Source organism: Neoarius graeffei, chromosome 7 (assembly GCF_027579695.1).
Source record: "Neoarius graeffei isolate fNeoGra1 chromosome 7, fNeoGra1.pri, whole genome shotgun sequence".
Classification (NCBI taxonomy): Eukaryota; Metazoa; Chordata; class Actinopteri; order Siluriformes; family Ariidae; genus Neoarius; species Neoarius graeffei.
The window spans coordinates 42,254,774-42,282,190 of NC_083575.1; the positions used below are offsets into that span (position 1 = coordinate 42,254,774).

A 27,417-nucleotide genomic window follows, 5' to 3' on the forward strand; every position below is an offset into this window, starting at 1 on the left:
CACTACGAGGCTACGAGCGTCTATTCAGTTTATATGGGATTCATACGATTTTAGCATCGATGCGGTTCGAAACGCGTGAATCTATAAGGATTCACGATATTTTGCTGGTGTCCGGTACATTTGAGGCCAATTATCGCTTGATAATTCAATATTTTGACTGTATTTATGGTCAAAGTTTGCTTCGATGGGCGCTGCCATCTTTGTTGACAAGCGTTCTGCGCATGCGCGAATTAATTATCGATGCCGCGATGGAATGTCGAGCAGCCCATGTCACTAGGTATTGAGGGGCTGTCGGGGTGTTGTAACCTCACAAACTATCGCTCAAAACATGAAATCAGGGTTGTCATCCACCCAAAACACCATGTTCCGAATATGCAATGAACATTTCACGATATATTCGCAAAAAGAAACGAAAAACTGTTGGAACTGAAACAGTCATCTTCTGAAGTAAATCAATCAGAACTGAATAAGTAATCTGACTTGATATTGATGAGATTAAAAGTGAAAGGAAGTTGATAAAAATTAAAAGTAATCAAAGTGACTTGACGTTAATCATGGGAATAAAAAGGAAATAGACATGTTCCAGTACAACTATTTGAGTATTGCTAATTGAGTGTTCCAGCATATTCTCTATAAACATTGATGGCATGTAATCTGCATTTGTTTAGTAAACTATTTGCTAACTGAGTGTTCCAGTATGTTATCTATAAATTAGTGCTGTCAAGCGATTAAAATATTTAATCGCGATTAATGTCGCGACTGTCATAGTTAACTCGCGATTAATCGCAATTTAATCGCACATTTTTGTCACATGAAAAACCATTGTAATTCTCTTATCAGCATAAAAAAGTGAATGGGCTTGCTTTGTACCAATGTTTTTTTTTTTTTAATTGCAGAGCATAACACTACGGAGCCGTAGAGGGGACATGGTGAATAAAAAAATAACAAAGCGTGGGAACGACTTATAAGGCGTGTGCACGAGATATTAATGCGCGCGCACGAGTTATAACCCGTGCGCACGCTTTGCGTTAAGGCGTGCGCTCGGGTAATTAAAAGTGAGGGGACGAGTTACTGTGGCTCCGTATAACACGCTTTGTCACAGCCACTGCAAAGTCGGGCTGGAGCCGCCGATGGGAAAACGAAACCTAAGCCGAGCACCGTGGCTCTTTGTCCCGAGGCGCGGCAGTGCGAGCTGCCCGCGCTGGTTCTTTGGGGGGAAGGCAGAGGACTCTGGCTGTGCGGGGCGTGACATTACAGTCTAGCTGCTATCGTTTTTCTAAGCAAAGTCTCTGTTCTGTTCCAAGTTCCTGGCAGTTTCAAAAGCTTATGAAAAACCTACATCATGTCACAGAGCGTTAATCTCGCGATAAAAAAATTATCGCTGTTAAAATTGAGTCAAGTTAACGCGATAATAACGCGACATTTTTGACAGCACTACTATAAATATTGATGGTATGTAACCTGCATTTGTGTAGTAAAGTTAAGAAAATAATATTCACTGTTTGAAAGTTGATTGTATACAAATTACCAGAGAAGGCTTTACTTTGTGTGAATGCGGTGAGTTATGAGTATCACTCATGAGAAAATCATGAGTGATTATGGTTTGGTTTTATTTTTCAGATAATTGAAAAAAAACCCAAATCAACAATTTTCTCCCCCCAAAACCAACATGTCCCAGTTCGTTTTAGTCACTTGTATTCACTCAGAATGGCCCTAAAAAAGCACCAATTTCCAAAATGTTGTCGGGGGGCTTACAGTGCCTCCTGAACCCCCAGCTGGATTGGACTCACTACGCGCCCTGTGGGCGCTCTGCTCGTATGCATGTGTCACTACACATTGATTTCACAAAAGGTTGGCATCTCTGGATTTGCTGAGACCTGTGCGAGACTTCGTAGGACGGAAGTAAAACGTACAGCGGAAATCAAAATGACCGACATCTGCCAACGTTCTCAAAAGATGCGCGCACGCCCTCCTTCGAATGCTGATGTAATCAAGCCGGAAGTTTTCCCTGTGTCCGAAATCGCTCCCTACTCACTATACAGGACACTATATAGTGGGGACGCCATTTTGTCATGCTGTCCGAAACCTTAGCGAGGATTATGTGGGAAATGCGCTCAGTATAATATGGATTTATCACAAAAATACGTGCATGTATGTATTATTTTGAAAACCCACCAGCCGCCTGATCTGGCACGTTTTAATTGTGCGACAGTAATGACGTAAATACCAGCGCGACAGACTCGTCCTTGTCCTGTCAATTTTCCAACTCTTCTCTACTCCACGTTGGTTTGAAGTCGTATGGAATAATCTCCATCACTGATGAAGCTGGCAAATCTCGAAATTAATCTAAATTGGAATGAGATGGCGATCTGGCCGCTGTGTAAACAGTTTTCAAAATGGCAGCGCTGACACTTCACGTTTGAAGTCTCGCGCAAGTCTTGTGAAGATCGCGCGGATAAGCGACGCCTGCTATGGACCAAATGAACTACATTCGACGTGGCTAAAAAACGAAAAGGCTGATAAGTGTAATATAATATGCCAATACGAGTCACGATATAAGGTTAATAAAACCGAAACGGGGCGGCACGGTGGTGTAGTGGTTAGCACTGTCGCCTCACAGCAAGAAGGTCCGGGTTCGAGCCCCGTGGCCGGCGAGGGCCTTTCTGTGCGGAGTTTGCATGTTCTCCCCGTGTCTGCGTGGGTTTCCTCCGGGTGCTCCGGTTTCCCCCACAGTCCAAAGACATGCAGGTTAGGTTAACTGGTGACTCTAAATTGACCGTAGGTGTGAATGTGAGTGTGAATGGTTGTCTGTGTCTATTGCCGCTTTTCCACTACAAACGCGGCTGAGCCATGCCGTGCCGAGTCGAGCTGAGTCGAGCTGAGCGGGGCTGTTGGAGTTGCATTTCGACTACAACCGCGCTGAACCGTGCTGGCTGGAAGTGGGTGGACACATTGGGTGGAGTTAGCGAAAGTGGGTGGACGTCACGTGATGTCGTTAAGCAGCGCAAACAGTGACATCAGTGACAGTGGCGGAACAAGTCAGAGCCGGGCCGGGGGCGGGGCAAATGACCGGGCCCTTTATTAAAGCTTATCATAACATCATTTTAGGCTACAAAATGTCCGCAACTGCGGTGTTTACCAATTTCAACACTACCGGGTGCAACTATGTTATTTAGTACATCAAGTCCTTCAAACGAACATGTAACTCAGAAACAAAAAACATTAGGATACTGTACATGGCTCATAATAAAACATCAATAGCCTATACTGCGCACATTATTTGAAGGGCATACGAATGAGCGCTCAGAGGTTGCAACGGTGACAGGAAGAGTCAGAAATAAAAGGAGGGCGGTGCAAACCTCACTGAATGCACTGTGTTTACCAATTTCAACACTACGGGGTGCAACTATGTTATTTTGTACATTAAGTCCTTCAAACGAACATGTAACTCAGAAACAAAAAAACATTAGGCGACATACTGTACATGGCTCATAATAAAACATCAATAGCCTACTGCGCGCATTATTTGAAGGGCATACGACGAGCCTTGCGCTCCGCGAACTCGTCCACGATGCTCTGTATGTCACTGATTCAGTGAGCTTTTAAGCGGTAGTCTCACGACCCGAATAATAAACAATAAACATGGAGGACATGGAGTCGTTAGTGTTGCTGGTCTTGGTGCTGTGGCTTGTTGTCACCGACAACGCGGACAGATACTGGCAAGAGCGTATAGATGAGGCGAGGCGCATAAGGCTTCAGAAATTCTCGTAATTCGTAATTATTCTTCTTCCGGGTTTGCGGTGTTTACAGATCCCAGCGTGCTCGCGGGGCGTGTGTGGGCATGTGAGGACACTCCTCCTCACCAATCAGTGCACAGGGGAGTGTCTGCTCACGCCCCCAACCTCACTCGGCACGGCTTGGCTCGCTTCAGCCCCACTCCAAAACGGTGCGAGTTTTAGGGGCTAAGCAGGGCTGAAACGAGCTGAGTCGTGCTGGTTTTTGGTAGTCGAAACGCGAGCCGTGTCGGGCTGAAGCGAGCTGAAGTGAGCTGAAAAAGGGTAGTGGAAAAGGGCCATATGTGTCAGCCCTGTGATGACCTGGCGACTTGTCCAGGGTGTACCCCGCCTTTCGCCCGTAGTCAGCTGGGATAGGCTCCAGCTTGCCTGCGGCCCTGTAGAACAGGATAAAGCGGCTAGAGATAATGAGATGAGATGAAAACCGAAACGTAATTGAATAACACATTAATTAAGAAATAAAGCAAGTTTAAAAATGACTTCGGTTCCCCTTTAACCAAACACAGCCTCATCTTTGCCCGGGATATTAACCAGTCATCAGGAAATATCCAGTACATGGAGGTTTCCAGTGATCTCAGTGGTGCAGGAAATCCCATGACCCTTACTGCTATTCCTGCTCTCATTCTGCTGATCTTATCCTTGTGCTAAATGTGTTTTTGCCTGTTGGTCACAGCAGTAGAGGCGTGCCTGAAAAGCATCTCACTCAGTGCCAAACTCTTAAGTACTGTCATTGTCTTTGGACACCGTTACATCAATGTTAGGTTTCATTCCTATATAGAAGACTGTCTACATTATTTACTAAAGCCTCAGTCTTATTTACTGAAATTTACCTGAATCAGAACCATCACCTCTTTTCCGTCTGTAATTCATGCTCTCAGAATCAGCACTTTTCTCATGCCAGAAAGTGAGCATGTTATTGTTTTATCACGGGTACGATTTTAACCAGGATTTTCTTTTCTTCATCATTTGACTTCCAGTTCTAAAGACCGAACGACATCAGAGAGGATTTTCTTCCTTTAGTTTAACCGCCTTCCTTCACAGAATGAGGATGTGTGTATTTGGTCAGAATGGAAACTTGACTCACACAAGCACCTCAGACTTGGTTTCACTGAAATCTTTTTTTTTTTCCCCCAGATCATGGATAACTGTAGTCTCCTGAATGCTTTCCTTTTATTGACTCACTATTGCAACACCTGCATAAATTAGGAGGTTTTCCAGTAATATTTATGAGAGAGAGGATATTACACGGTTGCGTGAAAATATGAGGTTTATCTTCGAGTGGTGAACATATTTACCAGTGAGCGAAGCAAACGAGTGAAAATGTTTTCAACACAAGAGGATACATTTCATATCTTTGCACCACCGTGTAATGTTCTTTTATATTATACGGACACATCCACAAACAAACAAAAAAATGCAAGTTAATCAAAATCATTTTAATTTTGAACTGGTTCGCCATTTTGACAACGTGCATCTAGTCAGCGGGAAAACACTGGGAGTGACGTCATCAGAGTGAAATATCAGAAATTGCTATACATACAGGACACACATTTTCACTGGAATAAAAACGTGTTCTATTCCCTTCTAGCAGGTTTCATTCATTTGGTTTGATAGCAAGCAATATTGTTATGATATCACTTATCCTATGTGTATTACGTCACTCTACCCAATAGAGAATGAGCGTTGAATATGGTTTATGATATTGCATGGTTGTCAAGACAACATAATGTCACATGTAGAAGCTGATGCGAATATCCAATGAGAGAGTTTGCTGCGCATGCGCGGAAGCATTCCTTTATTCGCCGGTGGCGCCTGCAGTAAGCTGTCACAGTGAATTGAAAATGCCATAAGATAATAATAATAATAATAATAATAATAATAATAATAATAATTATTATTATTATTATTATTATTATTATTATCTTCTTATGTATGTATAAATGTACATACAATAATAATATAATAATAATAATATTGGCTGGCTTTTTTCGTGGTCTATCGGATATATTCCATTCAGCTAGCATGATATTGAACTCATCTTCAACTCGTTTAATATCATGCTAGCTGAATGGAATATATCCAATATACCACGAAAAATGCCAGCCAATATTCTTTAAATATGTCACTCAGGTCCGTGATGTATTTCATATGAAAAATCTAAGTTTTTTAACACGAGAAGATAAACTTCATATCTTCAAACCAACATGTGATTTTCTTCTTAGAGACAAACAAAAAGTACCCAAATTTATCAAAACATGAATTCATCAATTTCCTCACGAGTGACATCTAAAGATTTATGTCACGATTTTGAATCTGCATGTCCCAGATGTAGCACGTATGAAAAATATGAGCGGTGTATTTCTCAATAAAACACTTGTTTCTGCATTCATCTCATCTCATTATCTGTAGCTGCTTTATCCTGTTCTACAGGGTCACAGGCAAGCTGGAGCCTATCCCAGCTGACTACGGGCGAAAGGCGGGGTACACCCTGGACAAGTCGCCAGGTCATCACAGGGCTGACACATAGACACAGACAACCATTCACACTCACATTCACACATACGGTCAATTTAGCCCATGTTTACATTAGACCGTATCAGCGGATCATCAGATTAACGTTTTTAAAACGATTAGTGTGCACACAGCAACACCAATACACGGTTTGCGTGCACACAGCAATGCCAATACACGGATACGCTCGGCTCCGCAGGCATCCTGCGCTCCAAATCACTCCACCCTGAACAGCGAGTGCCCTCTGGAGGGTGCGCAATCCGGCCTTGCGCAGCTCACAGAGCGCGCGAGTGAAGTGCACAAGCTGTGATTCGGGACTGAGCCGCTGTGTGTGTGATCCCAGCACACATCACTTACCACTTGCAAGTGGAAGGATGGCAAGCCTAAAGACAATCATAACTACACAATGGGCAGTATTTGCATCAGTATTTGCAGTATTTTCATACTTTTATACTCTTTAATGAAAGGTGATACAAGGCGGAAGTCCGCGCCGTTTTTCAGCAGTCGCGTCACATGACCAACGCCAGCGAATCAGGAAGGTGGATGTCACAGTGACGTTGTCCAATGAGATGCCAGCTAGAGCTCAGCACAGCGTATCCGCGTATTCTCAATGTTTACACAGCACCGGACCAGACACGATCTGGATTGAATACGTGGACGCTGGCGGATTCCCGTTTCCCGGCGTTTCCAGGCGTTTTAATGTAAATGGACAGTGCATCCGCGAAGAAAACGAGACAGATACGGTCTAATGTAAACTTGGCCTTAGAGTCGCCAATTAGCCTAACCTGCATGTCTTTGGACTGTGGGGGAAACCGGAGCACCCGGAGGAAACCCATGCAGACACGGGGAGAACATGCAAACTCCGCACAGAAAGGCCCTCGCCGGCCACGGGGCTCGAACCCGGACCTTCTTGCTGTGAGGCGACAGCGCTAACCACTACACCACCGTGCTGCCCTGTTTCCATATTATATATACAACCCCGATTCCAAAAAAGTTGGGACAAAGTACAAATTGTAAATAAAAACGGAATGCAACGATGTGGAAGTTTCAAAATTCCATATTTTATTCAGAATAGAACATAGATGACATATCAAATGTTTAAACTGAGAAAATGGATCATTTAAAGTGAAAAATTAGGTGATTTTTAAATTTCATGACAACAACACATCTCAAAAAAGTTGGGACAAGGCCATGTTTACCACTGTGAGACATCCCCTTTTCTCTTTACAACAGTCTGTAAACGTCTGGGGACTGAGGAGACAAGTTGCTCAAGTTTAGGGATAGGAATGTTAACCCATTCTTGTCTAATGTAGGATTCGAGTTGCTCAACTGTTTTAGGTCTTTTTTTGTCGTATCTTCCGTTTTATGATGCGTCAAATGTTTTCTATGGGTGAAAGATCTGGACTGCAGGCTGGCCAGTTCAGTACCCGGACCCTTCTTCTACGCAGCCATGATGCTGTAATTGATGCACTGTGGTTTGGCATTGTCATGTTGGAAAATGCAAGGTCTTCCCTGAAAGAGACGTCGTCTGGATGGGAGCATATGTTGCTCTAGAACCTGGATATACCTTTCAGCTAGGGCTGTGCAATATGGGAAAAAATGAATATCCCGATACATTTTCTCCATTTCACGATATACGATATATATCTCGATATATTTAAATCTCCTCTAAAGGACCCCATGAAATCTAACTTTTACTCTTTACTGTTTTCACTACAATCCCTGCAGATTAAATAACATTCTTGGTTAACTTTACAGGTGGTTTTCAACAACACATTTTAAATTTTCATGTTAGTGATTAATCACAATTAAATTGAAATAAGACTATTTTTATTCAACAAAGATGTGGCACAAACTGCAAAAACAATCTTGAAAATTGCAACAAAGGGGCAATACAATACAGAGCTGCTCAGAGCTCAAATCAATAAAGTGCAAGCTCAACACTGAGAAAGACATTTAGCCTAAATAAGAAAAGTGCTCATTCATTAAATTATTTTTAAAAATAGATCTCCAAGCTATTAACCTGACTACTGAGAACCACTGGAACATTCACAATAGAGAGAGAGAGATGGAGGGAGAGAAGAGAGAGATCTGCAAAACTTTATTTTTCTCTTTGCACACTTTTGAACTGAATGTTTTCTGGCTCTGCCTCTCAGATGTGTATAATTCCGGTATTGCCTTCTCTGTAAAATGTCTGCGACCAGGCAACTCATGTTTGGGATCGATTGTGTTTAGTAATTTTTGGAAGCCTGGTTTTTCCACTATACTAACTGGGATCATGTCTTCGGCAATGAAGTTAGTGATTGCATCCGTTATAGCTCTCCATCTCTGACTCGTTTTCTCATATGGGGTGGCTTTGGAGAACGAGGCCGCTATGGTCATTTGTTTAGCTTGTGTGGTGGTTTTAGCTTGTGGGCAAGTAGTTCGGAGTTTAAGATACTCTTCATACTGTACCGGGTGAGTTTTCAGGTGATGGAACATATTTGTAGTGCTGCTGTCTTTCATGATGACAGGTTTTTTTTTGCACACTTTACAAATTGGCATTTGCTGTTCCACGTCCTCCTCGCGATATCCAAAAAATGCCGGATGACTGACCCCTTACTAGTTCTTTTAGGAACCAATTCGTCCGCTTTCATTTTTAATTTGTCGCTGAAATTGACAGAGCTTACATGGTAGCCTATGCACCACCAGCGATTGCATGAACTGAGTCAGCGCTGTAAACCGAAACTAGAAAATCTTCCCGCTGGCAGTGTTGCCAGATACTGCTGACGTTTTCCAGCCCAAAATATGTTCAAAACCTGCCAAAATGCACTTAAAACCGCCCAATTGGGCGGGAAAAAGCCCAATCTGGCAACACAACCGAAACTAGAAAATCTTCCCGGAAGTTCCTTTCAGCACGGAGATGTCTCCCGGAATTGGTTGGCGAGTGCGTGACGTTATTGTTTTCTTTACCCTTAGGCAGCCTGTCACGTTACTGCCTGAGGGACAGGGAGAAAACCACCGGAAAAGGTTTTAAACAAACACAACAAACATGAAACAAATGCAAGTCGGCAGATGACCATAACATACTCGATAGTTACGATATAATAATTTTATGTATCTCACACAGAATTTTCGGCGATATATCAAGTATATTCGATATATCACACAGCCCTACTTTCAGCATTGATGGTGTCTTTCCAGATGTGTAAGCTGCCCATGCACACGCACTAATGCAACCCCATACCATCAGAGATGCAGGCTTCTGAACTGAGCGCTGATAACAACTCGGGTCGTCCTTCTCCTCTTTAGTCTGAATGACACGGCGTCCCTGATTTCCATAAAGAACTTCAAATTTTGATTCGTCTGACCACAGAACAGTTTTCCACTTTGCCACAGTCCATTTTAAATGAGCCTTGGCCCAGAGAAGACATCTGCGCTTCTGGATCATGTTTAGATATGGCTTCTTCTTTGAACTATAGAGTTTTAGCTGGCAACGGCAGATGGCATGGTGAATTGTGTTCACAGATAATGTTCTCTGGAAATATTCCTGAGCCCATTTTGTGATTTCCAATACAGAAGCATGCCTGTATGTGATGCAGTGCCGTCTAAGGGCCCGAAGATCACGGGCACCCAGTATGGTTTTCCGGCCTTGACCCTTACGCACAGAGATTCTTCCAGATTCTCTGAATCTTTTAATGATATTATGCACTGTAGATGATGATATGTTCAAACTCTTTGCGATTTTACACTGTCGAACTCCTTTCTGATATTGCTCCACTATTTGTCGGCGCAGAATTAGGGGGATTGGTGATCCTCTTCCCATCTTTACTTCTGAGAGCCGCTGCCACTCCAAGATGCTCTTTTTATACCCAGTCATGTTAATGACCTATTGCCAATTGACCTAATGAGCTGCAATTTGGTCCTCCAGCTGTTCCTTTTTTGTACCTTTAACTTTTCCAGCCTCTTATTGCCCCTGTCCCAACTTTTTTGAGATGTGTTGCTGTCATGAAATTTCAAATGAGCCAATATTTGGCATGAAATTTCAAAATGTCTCACTTTCGACATTTGATATGTTGTCTATGTTCTACTGTGAATACCATATCAGTTTTTGAGATTTGTAAATTATTGCATTCCGTTTTTATTTACAATTTGTACTTTGTCCCAACTTTTTTGGAATCGGGGTTGTATGTATATATCCGTTGTATTAACACCATTCTGTAATTTTGAGAGTGCAGGTAAGGGATATAACAGGGATGTAATGTATGCGGCTTAATTAAAATAGTTTATCAGCTGTTCATTGAACTTGTTTTGTGAAACCCAACATGAAAAAAATTAGGACCCAAGAGTTAATAAAGCACCTACACATTAAAGTAAAAAAAAATCCAACTGCATATCATTATGAAGATTATTTTAGTAACTGATTTCTTGACCGTGAGATCAGAGGTCTATATAAAGTTCATGTCTTTTGAACAGGACTGTTTTGTTTTTTTTTCCTTGCAGGAAAGCTGAAAGAAGTAGCCTGCTTCAGTTGTACTGCACTCCGTCTGGCTACAAACAGGTACACAGAAGGGTCAAAGCTCAAGCGTCAGAGAGGAATACATAATTTGCAATTTATTATTTATTTACCTTTTTTTTATTACTCTTTAACTAGTTTTATGCAAATGTTCATCTGAGTACTGTGCAGAAGCACAATTTATGACGAACGTGAAGATAAATGGATATTAGTATGTCTCTTTTATGTTCATTATGATAGGCGATTTTTAGAAAATGACATGATCTAAATTCTCTCTGAAACGGTCAAATAGATTTGCTGAAAGTGGAGTCTGACTTTGGTGTCTCTCTGTAATAGTCCCGAGGTTCTCAGAGGCAGTTTGGCAGCTCAGACCTTCTCTCTCAGGCTGTATCCTGACCATTCATATGTGCATCAGTGCTCACCGACCAGTTCATCTTGTCTTTACTGTGTCGTCCCGATACCCAAATCTGCTGCACTCAGCCGCACCCACTCTGTCTCTTATTGGACAGTTGCGCAGTGGGCCACACCAGTACGGTGGGTTCACACCTCAAGCTGTCTTCATGATGACTCCAAAGTGGAGCGCTCGCTGCGTTCATTAAAAGACCGAAATAAAAAACTAGAGGAGGGAGGACCCATCTACAGCCCTACCGTGGATGTGGAACCAGTGCGGCGAACGCTAGGGCAACGCGTGATTGATGAGGTGAAGCACTATTACCATGGCTTCCGACTTCTGTGGATCGATACGACCATCACGGGACGCATGCTGTGGAGAGTGCTGAATGGACACACACTGTCACGAAGAGAGAGAAGACAGGTATACACACACACACACACACACACACACACACACTTGAACAAACGTGACGGTGTAGCAATAATTTAGAGAAAGTGCATGCAAATGCTCTGATTCTGCTCACTGGCAGCATTGGGCTTAATACCTGTTTTTCAATCATATACTTTTATGCACATAGTAGCCCTCCATAAGTGAATTTCAGCCTTAGTAAATAGCATTCCTGCTACATAAGATTTATTTTGCATTGATTGTGTCCTCTTTTTTGCATTTTTGTGCAATTTGGCCAATTACAGTGTCTTGCAAAAGTATTCATCCCCCTTGGTGTTTGTCCTGTTTTGTTGCATTACAAGCTGAAATTAAAATGGAGTTTTGGGGGGTTGGCACCATTTGATTTACACAACATGCCTACAGCTTTAAAGGTGAAAATTGTTGTTTTATTGTGACACAAATAATAATTAAGATGAAAAAAAAACCCCAGAAATCTGAAGTGTGCATTGGTATTCACCCCATTTTGTATGAAGCCCCTAAATTGGTTGGAGCTGGTCCGACCAATTCACTTCATAAGTCATATAATTAGTTGATTAAGATCCACCTGTATGCAATGAAAGTGTCACATGATCTGTCACATGATGTCTGTATAAATCAAGCTGTTCTGGAAGGACCCTGACTCTGCAACACCACTAAGCAAGCAACATGAAAACCAAGGAGCCTCCAAACAGGTCAGAGACAAAGCTGTGGAGAAGTATAGATCAGGGTTAGGTTATAAAAAATATCCCAAACTTTGAATATCCCACAGAGCACCATTAAATCCAGTATAGCAAAATGGAAAGAATATGGCACCACTACAAACCTGACAAGAGAAGGCCGCCCACCAAAACTCACAGACCAGGCAAGGAGGGCATTGATCAGAGATGCAACAAAGACACCAAAGAGAACACTGAAGGAGCTGCAAAGATCCACAGCAGAGATGGGAGTATCTGTCCATAGGACCACTTTAAGCCATACACTCCACAGAGTGGGGCTTTATGGAAGAGTGGCCAGAAAAAAGCCATTGCTGAAGAAAACACGTTTGGAGTTTGCCCAACAGCATGTGGCAGACTCCCCAAACACATGGAAGAAGATTCTCTGGTCAAATGAGACTAAAATTGATCTTTTTGGCCATCATGGGAAATGCCATGTGTGGCGCAAACCCAACACCTTGAGAACACCATTCCTACAGTGAAACATGGTGGTGGCAGCATTATGCTGTAGGGATATTTTTCATCTTCAGGGACAGGAAAGCTGGTCAGGACTGAAGGAAAGATGGATATCACTAAATACAGGGCAATTCTGGAGGAAAACCTGTTTGAGACTGGGATGAAGGTTCACGCTCCAGCAGGACAATGACCCTAAACATACTGCTAAAGCTACACTAGAGTGGTTTAAAGGGAAACATTTAAATGTCTTGCAATGGGCTAATCAAAAAGCAGCCTCAATCCAATTGAGAATGTGTGGCATAACTTGAAGATTGCTGAACACCAATGCAACTACTCAAACGAGTAGGACGCTTCTTTGCTTTGCTCCTGCTTTGCTCCTACTTGATCTTTATTTTACTTTACTTTCTCATTTAATTTCCACTATTTTTTCATTTTATTTTTCATCTTTATAAGCTTTTAATTTAATTTTAATTTAATTTCCACTATTTTTTTCATTTTATTTTTCATCCTTATAAGATAAGTTAGCTTTTAAAATAAAATGCCAGGGGGCAAAAAAATCCAGGAGATCCTGCAGAAAATGCACAGAACTAGAACAGAGGATTTCTATCCTGGAATCAAAGATTGATGCTCTGCCAAAGACGGACGAATTAAGAGCGATATCTCAGGAAAGGAGTACAGAAACAGTGGCTGAGAATGCAGAGAATGCACCCCGACAGGCCGATGGCATTGCAGATCGAGTGGGTGAATTCATCGATCTAACAGGGCAAAATGTGAGTACAGAAAACTGGCACATGATGGGTGGCAGGCCCAAAAATAAAACCAGAAGAGTAATTACCTCAACACCAGCTCGTTCTGATACTATGCAACCCATGCTCCACAGCCATGCTATTAGAAATAGAGCTAGGTCTACAAATTACAATAGGATTTACAATCCTATGGAAAATCCACAGCCCATAAGGCTTCAGAACAAATTTGAATGCCTCAGGGATGTGGAAGCGGAATTTTCAGGCGGACAAACACATCATAAAAAGAGATCGCACCACAACCGAAGAGCTGTGGGAAGAGGCAAAAAGCAGCTCGTAACACCACCTGATCCCACAACCCTTGTTCTTGGTGATTCCACTGTAAGACATTTGAAAGGACATGGAATGATTATTTGCTGCCTTCCAAATGCATCCATATCTGACACCAAAGACAGCATTTTGAAGCTCATGTCCGAGCATAAAACTATCAAACGTATTGTTGTGCATGTGGGAGCAAATGATGTTTTCAGAGAACAGCTGTTTGTCCAAGATGATTTCAGAAAACTTTTTTCTGATCTCTATAAGACTGGAATACAATCTTTTATCAGTGGCCCACTCCCTGCAAGGGGAAGCTTTGCATTTACTCGACTCTTCAGTCTTAACACCTGGCTTGGAAAAACTTGTTTTTCATCTGGTATGAACTTCATAGACAATTTTAACCTTTTCTGGAATCGCAGAGAATTCTTCAAGCCAAATAGCACTGAACTCAGCTGGATTGGGACCAAAGTCTTAGCAGATCATTATAGACTTGCAATTTTCTCTCAGCCAACATTCAGGAAAACAGTTGATAAGATGTCGCAGACTGACCTAGTTAATATCAACAATACCTCTGCAAAGCCAAAACAATCATCTATGCAAGTCTTCACCAAGGACACACAGCCATCTGGGGCAGACTGCCAAGAACCATCTGGGGCAGACTGCCAAGAACCATCTGGGGCAGACTGCCAAGGACATCAACAATCACACGGAGAATGTGAGCATGCGATTTTATCATGCGATTCCATCCAGATTGAGGACCTGACTAAAGATAATCATGTCAAGGCTGCATCATCCACATCTCGACCCCATGCAAGTATCACAGAGACTATCAGGGAGACAGTCACCACAGAGACAGTCATGGAGACACTTACAAAGACCTCACCAAAGTGTTGCTCTTCTGATTTTATTGTACCATCTCCGTCTCCCCCCTGCATGGATTTCCCGAATAGTATGCAGAGACTGCTGCCAATGGCTACACTCTCTTTTTCCAGCCCAAATCTGTCGCGACAAGCAGTGTACCCAGTTCATCAAAAATTAACCAACAGACTGAACTGTGTTCGCCCAGGACTTTCAGCTGGCTACCAATCTTTTTCACCATCTAAAAGATACATGACATCTCCAATTCTTTCACCGTCAAACCAAATGGAACATACAGAAAGTCTTGTATGATGTGCTGTGGGTCCCTGCATTGGGTGTAGTTTTGAAAACAAGCTGGGACCCAGTATGCCTATGCCATTCTCTATTCCTGTGTTGATAAGAAATAGAAAACATAGAGCATATTTAACCCAGGGGGTAAACCAGTCTAGTCTCCTTCCTGTTTCAAAACAATATCAGAATGCCCAAGCGGATATTACTTCTAGACTTTCTGTAAAGCTAGCTCTTCTGAACGTTAGATCACTTTCAAACAAGTCATTTTTAATTAATGATCTTATCTGCAAACACAATCTTGATTTTTTGCTTCTAACTGAAACTTGGCTGGATCAAGCAAATAGTGCTACCACCCTTATTGAAGCAGCTCCCCCAAATTTTAATTTTATGAATGTTACCCGACAGGGGAAAGGTGGAGGGATCGCAAATATATTCAAAGTCTCTTTTCAATGTAAACAATCCTCACTTGGTGATTTTACATCCTTTGAACACTTATGTGCACTTGTTACATGCTCTCCTAACATATTATTATTAACTATTTACAGGCCTCCGAGACATTCAGCCAAAGTTTTTCTGGAAGAGATTGGTGAACTGTTGTCAGTCATTTGCTTAGAGTTTGACTGTCTTATTATATCTGGGGATTTTAACTTGCATGTAGATAATCCTGAAAACACTTATGCCAAAGAACTACTTGCACTTATTGACAACTTCAACCTAGTACAACATGTACAGGGGCCGACCCACTCTCGTGGTCATACCCTTGACCTCGTCATCACAAAGGGTCTTACTGTTTCTACTACTGTTGTTGACCTGGCCTTATCTGATCATTTTTGTGTTTTCTCTGATGTTTCTATGTCTCCTCACATTCAGAACAGCTCAACGACTATGGGTAGGAGAGTCATAAACGACAACACGTGTTCTCTTTGAGCAAGCTCTCTCTCAGATCTCAACCAAAATGTCAGACTCTGTAGATGATTTACTGGAAATTTTTAATTTAAATATGACCCAAATTATGGATGATATTGCTCCATTCAAAATTAAAAGAGTCAATGATAAGCAGAAAGCACCATGGAAGCAATATCCAGCTGTTAACCTGCTAAAGAGAGAATGTAGAAAGACTGAAAGAAAATGGCGCAAATCTAAACTTCACATCCATTATCAAATCCATAAAGAGATGCTTTGTAAATATAATTATGAAATTCGTAAAGCAAGACAGTCTTTCTTCTCCAACATCATCAACAGGAATATGAACAATGCCCGTGTGCTATTTTCAACAGTAGAGAAGCTAACTAATCCCCCACCACAATTAGCACCTGAACTTCTCTCAGTTAATAAATGCAATGAGTTTGCATCCTTCTTCAAAGGTAAAATTGATAAAATACGGCAGAATATTGCTCATAATATATCTCAGTTGCAAATAATTGAAAAACTGCAATCACCAGTGACACAGACAGATAACCTCAACACAATGTCAGAATTTTGTTTAATTGATTATGAGACTCTTGAAAAAACTGTACAAAATCTCAGTTCCTCAACATCTGAATTGGACATTCTGCCCACCAACTTTTTTAAGTCTGTTCTTCATCTTATAATTACAGATGTGCTTCAAATCATAAATACATCCCTAGAGACTGGCATTGTTCCTGTGTCCCTGAAAAAAGCCGTTGTAAAGCCCCTACTTAAAAAGAATAATCTGGATGCTTCAGTATTAAATAACTACAGGCCAATATCAAATCTACCATTCATCAGGAAAATCCTTGAAAAAATTGTCTTCAATCAATTAACTGCCTTCTTGATATCAAACAGCTGTTTTGATAACTTTCAGTCAGGATTTCGTGCCAATCATAGCACTGAAACAGCGTTGATTAAAGTTATAAATGACATACGTCTTAATACTGATGCAGGCAAAACATCGGTCCTGGTATTACTGGACCTCAGTGCAGCTTTTGATACTGTTGATCACAACATACTGCTATATCGACTTGAACACTGGGTTGGGTTGACTGGTAAAGTTATCAATTGGTTAAAATCATACTTAAAAGATAGAAGCTTCTTTGTTACCATGGGAAATTGTTCCTCAACATCAATGTCCTTGACCTGTGGTGTCCCCCAGGGGTCGATTCTTGGACCATTACTATTCAACCTTTATATGCTCCCACTTGGGCAAATTATCAAGAACAATTCAATTTTGTATCACTGCTATGCAGATGACACCCAAATTTATTTTGCTCTATCACCTAATGATTATGCCCCCCTTGAATGTCTCTACCAGTGTATCGATCAAATCAACAACTGGATGTCACAAAATTTTCTTCAGCTGAACACAGATAAAACAGAAGTAATTCTATTTGGAAAAAAAGATGAAAGACTCAGGATTACCACTATTCTTGACACAAAGGGGATTAAAACAAAAGAAATGGTTAAAAATCTTGGTGTTTTCATTGACAGTGAGCTAAACTTTGACAGTCACATGAAAGCAATCACTAAATCGGCATTTTATCACCTAAAAAACATTTCCAAACTAAGAGGACTTATGTCAAAAAATGATCTGGAAAAACTTATACATGCCTTCATTTCTAGTAGGGTTGACTACTGCAATGGCCTTTTCACAGGCCTGCCAAAAAAGACCATCAAACGACTTCAGCTGTTTCAAAATGCAGCGGCGAGGGTTCTCACACGAACAGAAAGAACAGAGCACATTACTCCAATTCTAAGGTCCCTTCACTGGCTTCCAGTAAGCTACAGAATTGACTTTAAAGCATTGCTGCTGGTGTACAAATCTCTAAATGGGCCCAATTACCTCTCTGATATGTTGCAGCAGCCTAACCCAATCAGATCTACCAGATCGCAACAGAAAAATTTACTGTTAAAACCTGTTGTTAAAACAAAGTATGGTGAAGCAGCTTTTAGCTACTATGCAGTACAGCTATGGAACCAAATCCCAGAGGACATCAAAAATGCTCCTGCTGTTGGCAGCTTCAAATCTAGGTTAAAGACCAAGCTGCTTTCTGCTAAATTATTAATATTGTCATCTCTACATGTTTTAAACTCTTTACTTTTAGTCTCTGCATGTTTTAAATTTTACTTAACTTTTATTCTATTTTATTCTGCTGGTTTTTTTTGAACTTTTACTTCATTTTATTATTTTATTTCTACTATTGTTTAATTCTTATTATTTTTCTTCCCCATTTATTTTATGTAATTTTATTTTCTATTGCTTACTGTTTTGCTTTTACTTCTGTAAAGCACATTGAACTGCCACTGTGTATGAAATGTGCTATATAAATAAACTTGCCTTGCCTTGCAACCCATCTAACTTGAAGGAGTTGGAGCAGTTTTGCCTTGAGGAATGGGCAAAAATCCCAGTGACGAGATGTGCTAAGCTAATAGAGACATACCTCAAGAGACTTGCAGCTGTAATTGCAGCAAACGGTGGTTCTATAATGTATTGACTTTGGGGGGTGAATATGTATGCACACTCCAGATTTCTGTTTTTTTTTTTTTTAATCTTATTATTTGTGTCACAATAAAAAAAAAATCACCTTTAAAGTGGTAGGCATGTTGTGTAAATCAAATGGTGCTAACCCTCCAAAAATCCATTTTAATTCCAGCTTGTAATGCGACAAAACAGGACAAACACCAAGGGGGATGAATACTTTTGCAAGACACTGTACCTATTCATTAAAGCAAATGCTCAAAAACAACACATTTTTATTTTGCTCATATGGAAAATGCAAATAAAATATTTCCTGGATGGAACTCATCTCATCTCATTATCTGTAGCCGCTTTATCCTGTTCTACAGGGTCGCAGGCAAGCTGGAGCCTATCCCAGCTGACTACGGGCGAGAGGCGGGGTACACCCTGGACAAGTCGCCAGGTCATCACAGGGCCTGGATGGAACTGTGTCTGATTAATAGTGAAAACTCTGTTCAGTTCTTAGTTTCCTGCTGCTATTCATTTAATGCTTTCATAATCTGAAAAACCCTTTGTAGTCTGTCCCTGAGACAGGTGGGAAAATGATGCTGAACACAGTATTTTATTTTTAACACTTGCTTTTCTGCTTTAAGTTAAATTGTACATCTGCACGCACGGCGCGTGTACACACACACATGCATGCGCGCGCGCTCTGGTTGGGAGACTGCCACATCTCTGCTCTCCCCTTCCTCATCAACGCTTGGCCATCACTGAAACACACACACGCGCACACACACACACACACACACACGCACGCACACACACACACACACACGTGCGCGCGCGCTCTGGTTGGGAGACTGCCACATCTCTGCTCTTCCCTTCCTCATCAACGCTTGGCCATCACTGAAACACACGCACGCACGCACACACACACGCACGCGCACACACACACACACACACACACACACACACACACGTGCGCGCGCGCTCTGGTTGGGAGACTGCCACGTCTCTGCTGTTCCCTTCCTCATCAACGCTTGGCCATCACTGAAACACACACACGCACACACACATCAATTAACAACAGGTGAGATCACTTTGCCACTCACCATCCCTGGCCCCACCCTCCATTCACAAACCAACTCTTGACCACGCCCCCGCTGCCACCCACTTCATTAAGGAACCCAGTAATGGTCATTTATTTATTTTGTTGATCTATGTTATTGGTAAGAGCTAAAGATGTTCTTGGGTCTTTGAACACCTGGTTAATGGATTGATGTGCCAGTATTCATATAAATTTACAGCATTTAGCAATGCATTATTTAGAGCAATTTACAGAATGCGCTGAAATCTCTATTTTAAAAAAATCCTTATGCTCGTGCAAATAGGCCATCATCTAAGAATCCCATAATACGAAAACCTTGTACATAGCAGATAATGCGATAGTTGTACAACTAATTAAAAGAAAAGTACTAGATATACAGTGTCAGTACACTTACTATCAATGGACTCATTACGATAAATGAGTGTGTCCAAACTTTTAACTGGGACTGTAGTGCTTGTTTAATTAAAATACTTCAGTCTTTGCATGATGACAGTCAGCAACTCGGTTGTTCGTATAGCTAGAGGAAGTTCATTCCACCACTTGGGGTCCAGTCTGCTTAGTTCACACATTGTCGTTTCAGCCTTGCGCATGTACAGCGTATCAGGATACGTGGCAGTAAGAAAGGAACGTCACAGCATCGCCAGCTTATGTAGCTAATACTCTAGGATGCGTAACACCATCTCCTTGTACAACCCCGATTCCAAAAAAGTCGGGACAAAGTACAAATTGTAAATAAAAACGGAATGCAATAATTTACAAATCTCAAAAACTGATATTGTATTCACAATAGAACATAGACAACATATCAAATGTCGAAAGTGAGACATTTTGAAATTTCATGCCAAATATTGGCTCATTTGAAATTTCATGACAGCAACACATATCAAAAAAGTTGAGACAGGGGCAATAAGAGGCTGGAAAAGTTAAAGGTACAAAAAAGGAACAGCTGGAGGACCAAATTGCAACTCATTAGGTCAGTTGGCAATAGGTCATTAACATGACTGGGTATAAAAAGAGCATCTTGGAGTGGCAGCGGCTCTCAGAAGTAAAGATGGGAAGAGGATCACCAATCCCCCTAATTCTGCGCCGACAAATAGTGGAGCAATATCAGAAAGGAGTTCGACAGTGTAAAATTGCAAAGAGTTTGAACATATCATCATCTACAGTGCATAATATCATCAAAAGATTCAGAGAATCTGGAAGAATCTCTGTGCGTAAGGGTCAAGGCCGGAAAACCATACTGGGTGCCCGTGATCTTCGGGCCCTTAGATGGCACTGCATCACATACAGGCATGCTTCTGTATTGGAAATCACAAAATGGGCTCAGGAATATTTCCAGAGAACATTATCTGTGAACACAATTCACTGTGCCATCCGCCGTTGCCAGCTAAAACTCTATAGTTCAAAGAAGAAGCCATATCTAAACATGATCCAGAAGCGCAGACGTCTTCTCTGGGCCAAGGCTCATTTAAAATGGACTGTGGCAAAGTGGAAAACTGTTCTGTGGTCAGACGAATCAAAATTTGAAGTTCTTTATGGAAATCAGGGACGCCGTGTCATTCGGACTAAAGAGGAGAAGGACGACCCGAGTTGTTATCAGCACTCAGTTCAGAAGCCTGCATCTCTGATGGTATGGGGTTACATTAGTGCGTGTGGCATGGGCAGCTTACACATCTGGAAAGACACCATCAATGCTGAAAGATATATCCAGGTTCTAGAGCAACCTATGCTCCCATCCAGACGACGTCTCTTTCAGGGAAGACCTTGCATTTTCCAACATGACAATGCCAAACCACATACTGCATCAATTACAGCATCATGGCTGCGTAGAAGAAGGGTCCGGGTACTGAACTGGCCAGCCTGCAGTCCAGATCTTTCACCCATAGAAAACATTTGGTGCATCATAAAACGGAAGATACGGCAAAAAAGACCTAAGACAGTTGAGCAACTAGAATCCTACATTAGACAAGAATGGGTTAACATTCCTATCCCTAAACTTGAGCAACTTGTCTCCTCAGTCCCCAGACGTTTACAGACTGTTGTAAAGAGAAAAGGGGATGTCTCACAGTGGTAAACATGGCCTTGTCCCAACTTTTTTGAGATGTGTTGTTGTCATGAAATTTAAAAATCACCTAATTTTTCACTTTAAATGATACATTTTCTCAGTTTAAACATTTGATATGTCATCTATGTTCTATTCTGAATAAAATATGGAATTTTGAAACTTCCACATCGTTGCATTCCGTTTTTATTTACAATTTGTACTTTGTCCCAACTTTTTTGGAATCGGGGTTGTACGCCAGGGTGCGACATATTTTTAAGTCTGCGCTTAAAAATCCATAGCACATACGTAGCAGCTTTGATACGTCACACATTAAAAACAAAAGCTGCGCAGCAGTGACACAGCGGGAATGTTGCTTGAACACCTATTACGCCATGCGAACGCTTTAGTTGGCATGTGTCTGATGAAGGTGGCTCTGGGGCTGGCTGGGTGGATGCGACTGATGTCTTCCCTCTTTCGTTGCCCTTCTTGGGTCCTGACTTCGTTGCTGGCATGATGCTTTCTTGACCATGACGAATGACAACGAATGCAGCGTGAACGCCACAGATACGCCGCAGGTACGCAGCAGCAATGTCACACGTAAGAACAAAATGGTTATGCCGTGGCAACGCATCATATGCCACGCATACGCCTTAGTACGCCATAACTTTACATCTCTTGAACCCCATACAAACCCCAGATACGCCACACATACAGCGTGTACGTCACAGGACTTTAATTTTGGACAAAATACGCCTCATTTCTTGTCATTTGACCCACACGCCGCTTACGTGGCAAGATACGAGACAGTGTGACACAAGCAGCACAGCGAACAATCTTGATGAATGCCTTCCTTGAGTCTTGAGGGATGGAAGATCAATTCAGCCCATGTTTGTTACTCTAAGGAAACATGATACAGAGTAAGGTTTGCTAAGTAACTCCAAGAAGGTAGGGTATCAGTGTTTTAAACTTGATACAGTGCAGCTACAGGGAGCCAGTGGAGGAAATGCAGCAATGGGGTGATGTGGGTAAAATTGAGGAGGTTGAACACAAGCCATGCAGCTACAATCTGAATCAGTCGCAGGTGTATGATGGTACTCGCGAAAAGAGCAGCCAGGAGCAAGTTCAAGTAGTCCAATCCTGTGATGACGAGAGTGGCCTTGGTGGAAAGGAAAGATCCTCCTGATGTTATAAATGAGAAATTATATATAAACATTTATAACACTGAGTTCTGCAGGGAGATCATGATGATGTGTGGATGCATCTCCATGAATATACTGCAGCTCGGATTTGCAGGGATTTACTACTACGGGTGATGAGTTGCCATTCATGAGAAGATGGCATCAGAAATGCTGAACTATGTGCAGAAACATGACTGGGACATGAACCCAGTTAAACAAATGAGACAAAAATATTATACTTGGTCATTTATTTATTGAGGAAAATGATCCAATATTGCATATCTGTGAGTGGCAAAAGTATGTGAACCTCTCGGATTAGCAGTTACTTTGAAGGTGAAATTAGAGTCAGCTGTTTTCAATCAATAGGATGACAATCAGGTGTGAGTGGGCGCCCTGTTTTATTTAAAGAACAGGGATCTATCAAAGTCTGATCTTCACAACACATGTTTGTGGAAGTGTATCATGGCACGAACAAAGGAGATTTCTGAGGACCTCAGAAATAGCGTTGTTGATGCTCATCAGGCTGGAAAAGGTTACAAAACCATCTCTAAAGGGTTTGGACTCCACCAATCCACAGTCAGACAGATTGTGTACAAATGGAGGAAATTCAAGACCATTGTTACTCTCCCCAGGAGTGGTCAACCAACAAAGATCACTCCAAGAGCAAGGCGTGTAATACTTGGCGAGGTCACAAAGGACCCCAGGGTAACTTCTAAGCAACTGCAGGCCTCTCTCACATTGGCTAATGTTAATGTTCATGAGTCCACCATCAGGAGAACACTGAACAACAATGGTGTGCATGGCAGGGTTGCAAGGAGAAAGTCACTGCTCTCCAAAAAGAACATTGCTGCTCATCTGCAGTTTGCTAAAGATCACGTGAACAAGCCAGAAGGCTATTGGAAAAATGTTCTGTGGACGGATGAGACCAAAATACAACTTTTTGGTTTAAATGAGAAGCATTATGTTTGGAGAAAGGAAAACACTGCATTCCAGCATAAGAACCTTATCCTATCTGTGAAACATGGTGGTGGTAGTATCATGGTTTGGGCCTGTTTTGCTGCATCTGGGCCAGGATGGCTTGCCATCATTGATGGAACAATGAATTCTGAATTATACCAGTGAATTCTAAAGGAAAATGTCAGGACATCTGTCCATGAACTAAATCTCAAGAGAAGGTGGGTCATGCAGCAAGACAACGACCCTAAGCACACAAGTCGTTCTACCAAAGAATGGTTAAAGAAGAATAAAGTTAATGTTTTGGAATGGCCAAGTCAAAGTCCTGACCTTAATCCAATCGAAATGTTGTGGAAGGACCTGAAGCGAGCAGTTCATGTGAGGAAACCCACCAACATCCCAGAGTTGAAGCTGTTCTGTATGGAGGAATGGGCTAAAATTCCTCCAGGCCGGTGTGCAGGACTGATCAACAGTTACCGGAAACGTTTAGTTGCAATTATTGCTGCACAAGGGGGTCACACCAGATACTGAAAGCAAAGGTTCACATACTTTTGCCACTCACAGATATGTAATATTGGATCATTTTCCTCAATAAATAAATGAGCAAGTATAATATTTTTGTCTCATTTGTTTAACTGGGTTCTCTTTATCTACTTTTAGGACTTGTGTGAAAATCTGATGATGTTTTGGGTCATATTTATGCAGAAATATAGAAAATTCTAAAGGGTTCACAAACTTTCAAGCACCACTGTAGGTGTGGTATAAAAAGCCATGTGTAGCTTCAGGTTCAGTGATAGAGCGGATATATTTGGAAAATTGAAGAGGGCCAAGATCTGAGCCTTGTAGAAGCCCAGTGAACTGTTGGCATGACACTGATGTGGATCCCCTCCACGTCACCTGATATGACCATCCTTTTAGGTAAGAAGCAAAACCACCTCCATGCTGGGCTATTAATTTCAAAATTGTGTGAGGCTTGAGAGGAGTCTTGTGATTGAGTGTGTCAGAGGCTGCATAGAGATCAAGAAGAATTAGGACTGGTGATAGATTGGAAGATCTAGCAGCATGAAGCTTCTCAGTAAGAGCCTCAGGTCAGTTTCTGTGGGCATACTGTATGCCCACAGAGCACGAGTCAATTGCTGCACAATACTTTTCATTTTACACCCACCGCTGCTCTCACGTGGACCGTTCATTCAGTGGGTTAGTAAATAGAACACGGAAATATCTGGAGTGAATTCAGTATTATTATTAACATGCACTTCTACTAAGGTCATATTCATCTCATCTCATTATCTCTAGCCGCTTTATCCTGTTCTACAGGGTCGCAGGCAAGCTGGAGCCTATCCCAGCTGACTATGGGCGAAAGGCGGGGTACACCCTGGACAAGTCGCCAGGTCATCACAGGGCTGACACATAGACACAGACAACCATTCACACTCACATTCACACCTACGGTCAATTTAGAGTCACCAGTTAACCTAACCTGCATGTCTTTGGACTGTGGGGGAAACCGGAGCACCCAGAGGAAACCCACGCGGACACGGGGAGAACATGCAAACTCCACACAGAAAGGCCCTCGCCGGCCACGGGGCTCGAACCCGGACCTTCTTGCTGTGAGGCAACAGCGCTAACCACTACACCACTGTGCCGCCCCTACACCACCGTGCCACCCTATGATCATATTAAGTTTGTTAATTCAGCAAGACTTCCAAATATCTTTCCTACCAACAAATACATTATATGGCCAAAAGTATGTGGACACCTGACCAATCAAACCCATATCCTTGCTGAACATCCCATTCCAGATTTAGTCCCCCCTTTGCTGTTATAATTATGTCTACACTTCTATGAAGGCTTTCTGCTTGGCCGTGGGCATTTGTGCCCTTCACAAGAGCATTAGTGAGGTCAGAGAGGGGTGTAATGGTCAGGTGTCCACAGACCTTTTTTTATAGTGCAAGTGTCTGTAGCCATTTAAACTCCGTGGCAGAAATTTTAATTTTAACAAACACCTGACTGTGTGCTTCTACAGTAGGGTTAGAGGCTGAAATGTTGAGCAGACCTTCTGTAAAGCATTTGCAGTGCATTTTGTTTTATTTCTATTAATAATTTTTCTCCGTTACATCTGTCAAATACAGTCGGGTCCATAAGTATTTGGACAGTGACACAATTTTCATAATTTTGCCTCTGTACACCACCACAGTGGATTTGAAATGAAGCAATTAAGATGTGATTAAAGAGTAAACTTTCTATTGTATTAACCATTTAGCAATTACAGACTTTTTTTACATAGTCTTTCCATTTTTATAGACTTGGAAGGTAATTGGACAAACTAACATGACATGATTGTAAATATAAGGATAATTTTTAATACGTGAATGCAAAATCTTTGCAGTCAGTGACTGCCTGAAGTCTGGAACCCATGGACATCAGAAAATGCTGAGTTTCCTCCCTTGAGAGGTTTTGTCAGGCCTTTACTGAAGCCACCTTCAGTTGCTGCTTTTTTGTGGGTCTTTCTGCCTTCAGTTTTGTCATGCTCATTTGGGTTGATTGACTCGGCCATTTCAAAACATTACATTCCTTTGCCTTAAGAAACTCGGGGGTTGCTTTCGCAGTATGTTTTGGGTCATTATCCATCTGTATCACTGTCCTATCAGTTTTGCAGAACGTGACTGAGGCCCTGTTTACATTATTTCGAATCAGCGGATCATCAGATTAATGTTTTTAAAACGATTCGCGTACACACACAAAATTTCTGTGCCTGCAACAAAACTGTTCCCCGTGCACACAGCAACGCCAATACACGGATACGCTAATCACATGACTAATTAGACGGCACGTCACATGATCCCAGTGCATATCGGGCATGCGCAAGTCACTCACCACTTGCAAGCACATAAAGTGTGTGAGAGATTGAGTGAGCAAGAGAGAGTGAGCAAGAGAGTGTGAGAGAGAGGAGAGAGAGAGAAAGAGAGAGCAAGCGAGCAAGAGTGAGTGAGAGAGCATAAGAATCAAAATTTGAAGTTCTTTATGGAAATCAGGGGCGCCGTGTCATTGGGACTAAAGAGGAGAAGGTTTTTCAGCAGTCGCGTCACATGACCAACGTGGCATGACCAACGCCAGCGAATCAGGAAGGTGGATGTCACAGTGACGTTGTCCAATGACGACGTCAGCTAGAGCTCAGCACTGCGTATCCTCGTTCCTCAATGTTTACACAGCACCGGATCAGATACGTACTGGGTTGAATACGTGGGCCCTGGCGGATTCAAACTGTTCCGCCTGCGGAGTCGTTTCCCGGCGTTTTAATGTGCACGGACAGTGCATCCGCAAGGACAACGATACGGATACGGTCTAATGTAAACACCACCAGAATCTGAGCAGAAAGTATAGCTCTATATACTTCAGAATTCATCCTGTTATTTCTGTCAACAGTAACATCTTCAATAAACCCCAGTGACCCTGTTAAGGTTTACATATTAACCACATCTTGATTGCTTCATTTCAAATCCGTTGTGGCAGTTTACAGAGGAAGAATTATGAAGATCATGTCATTATCCAAATACTTATGGACCTGTCTGTACATGTGCTGCCACTGAAAGGAGAAATGTTTAATTGCACAGAAAATTTCTGCTTGATTACAGCATATTAAATCAACTTTTTCCCTCACCCAGTGGGTAATTCAATTCCTGTTCATTAACTCTGCACAGTGAAGAGATTACCAGACC

At 41.9% G+C, this 27,417-nt stretch overlaps 1 protein-coding gene across 2 annotated transcripts in view; it reads left to right on the plus strand.

Moving 5' to 3' along the window:
- letm1 (leucine zipper-EF-hand containing transmembrane protein 1) overlaps positions 1-27,417 on the plus strand; it is a 108,008-nt gene that overhangs the window by 25,014 nt on the left and 55,577 nt on the right. For both annotated transcript variants that reach the window (XM_060925701.1, XM_060925702.1), the window contains exons 2-3: positions 10,788-10,845; positions 11,137-11,614. In XM_060925701.1, coding sequence (XP_060781684.1) covers positions 10,788-10,845; positions 11,137-11,614 — 536 coding nt within the window. The remainder of the gene's footprint in view (positions 1-10,787; positions 10,846-11,136; positions 11,615-27,417) is intronic.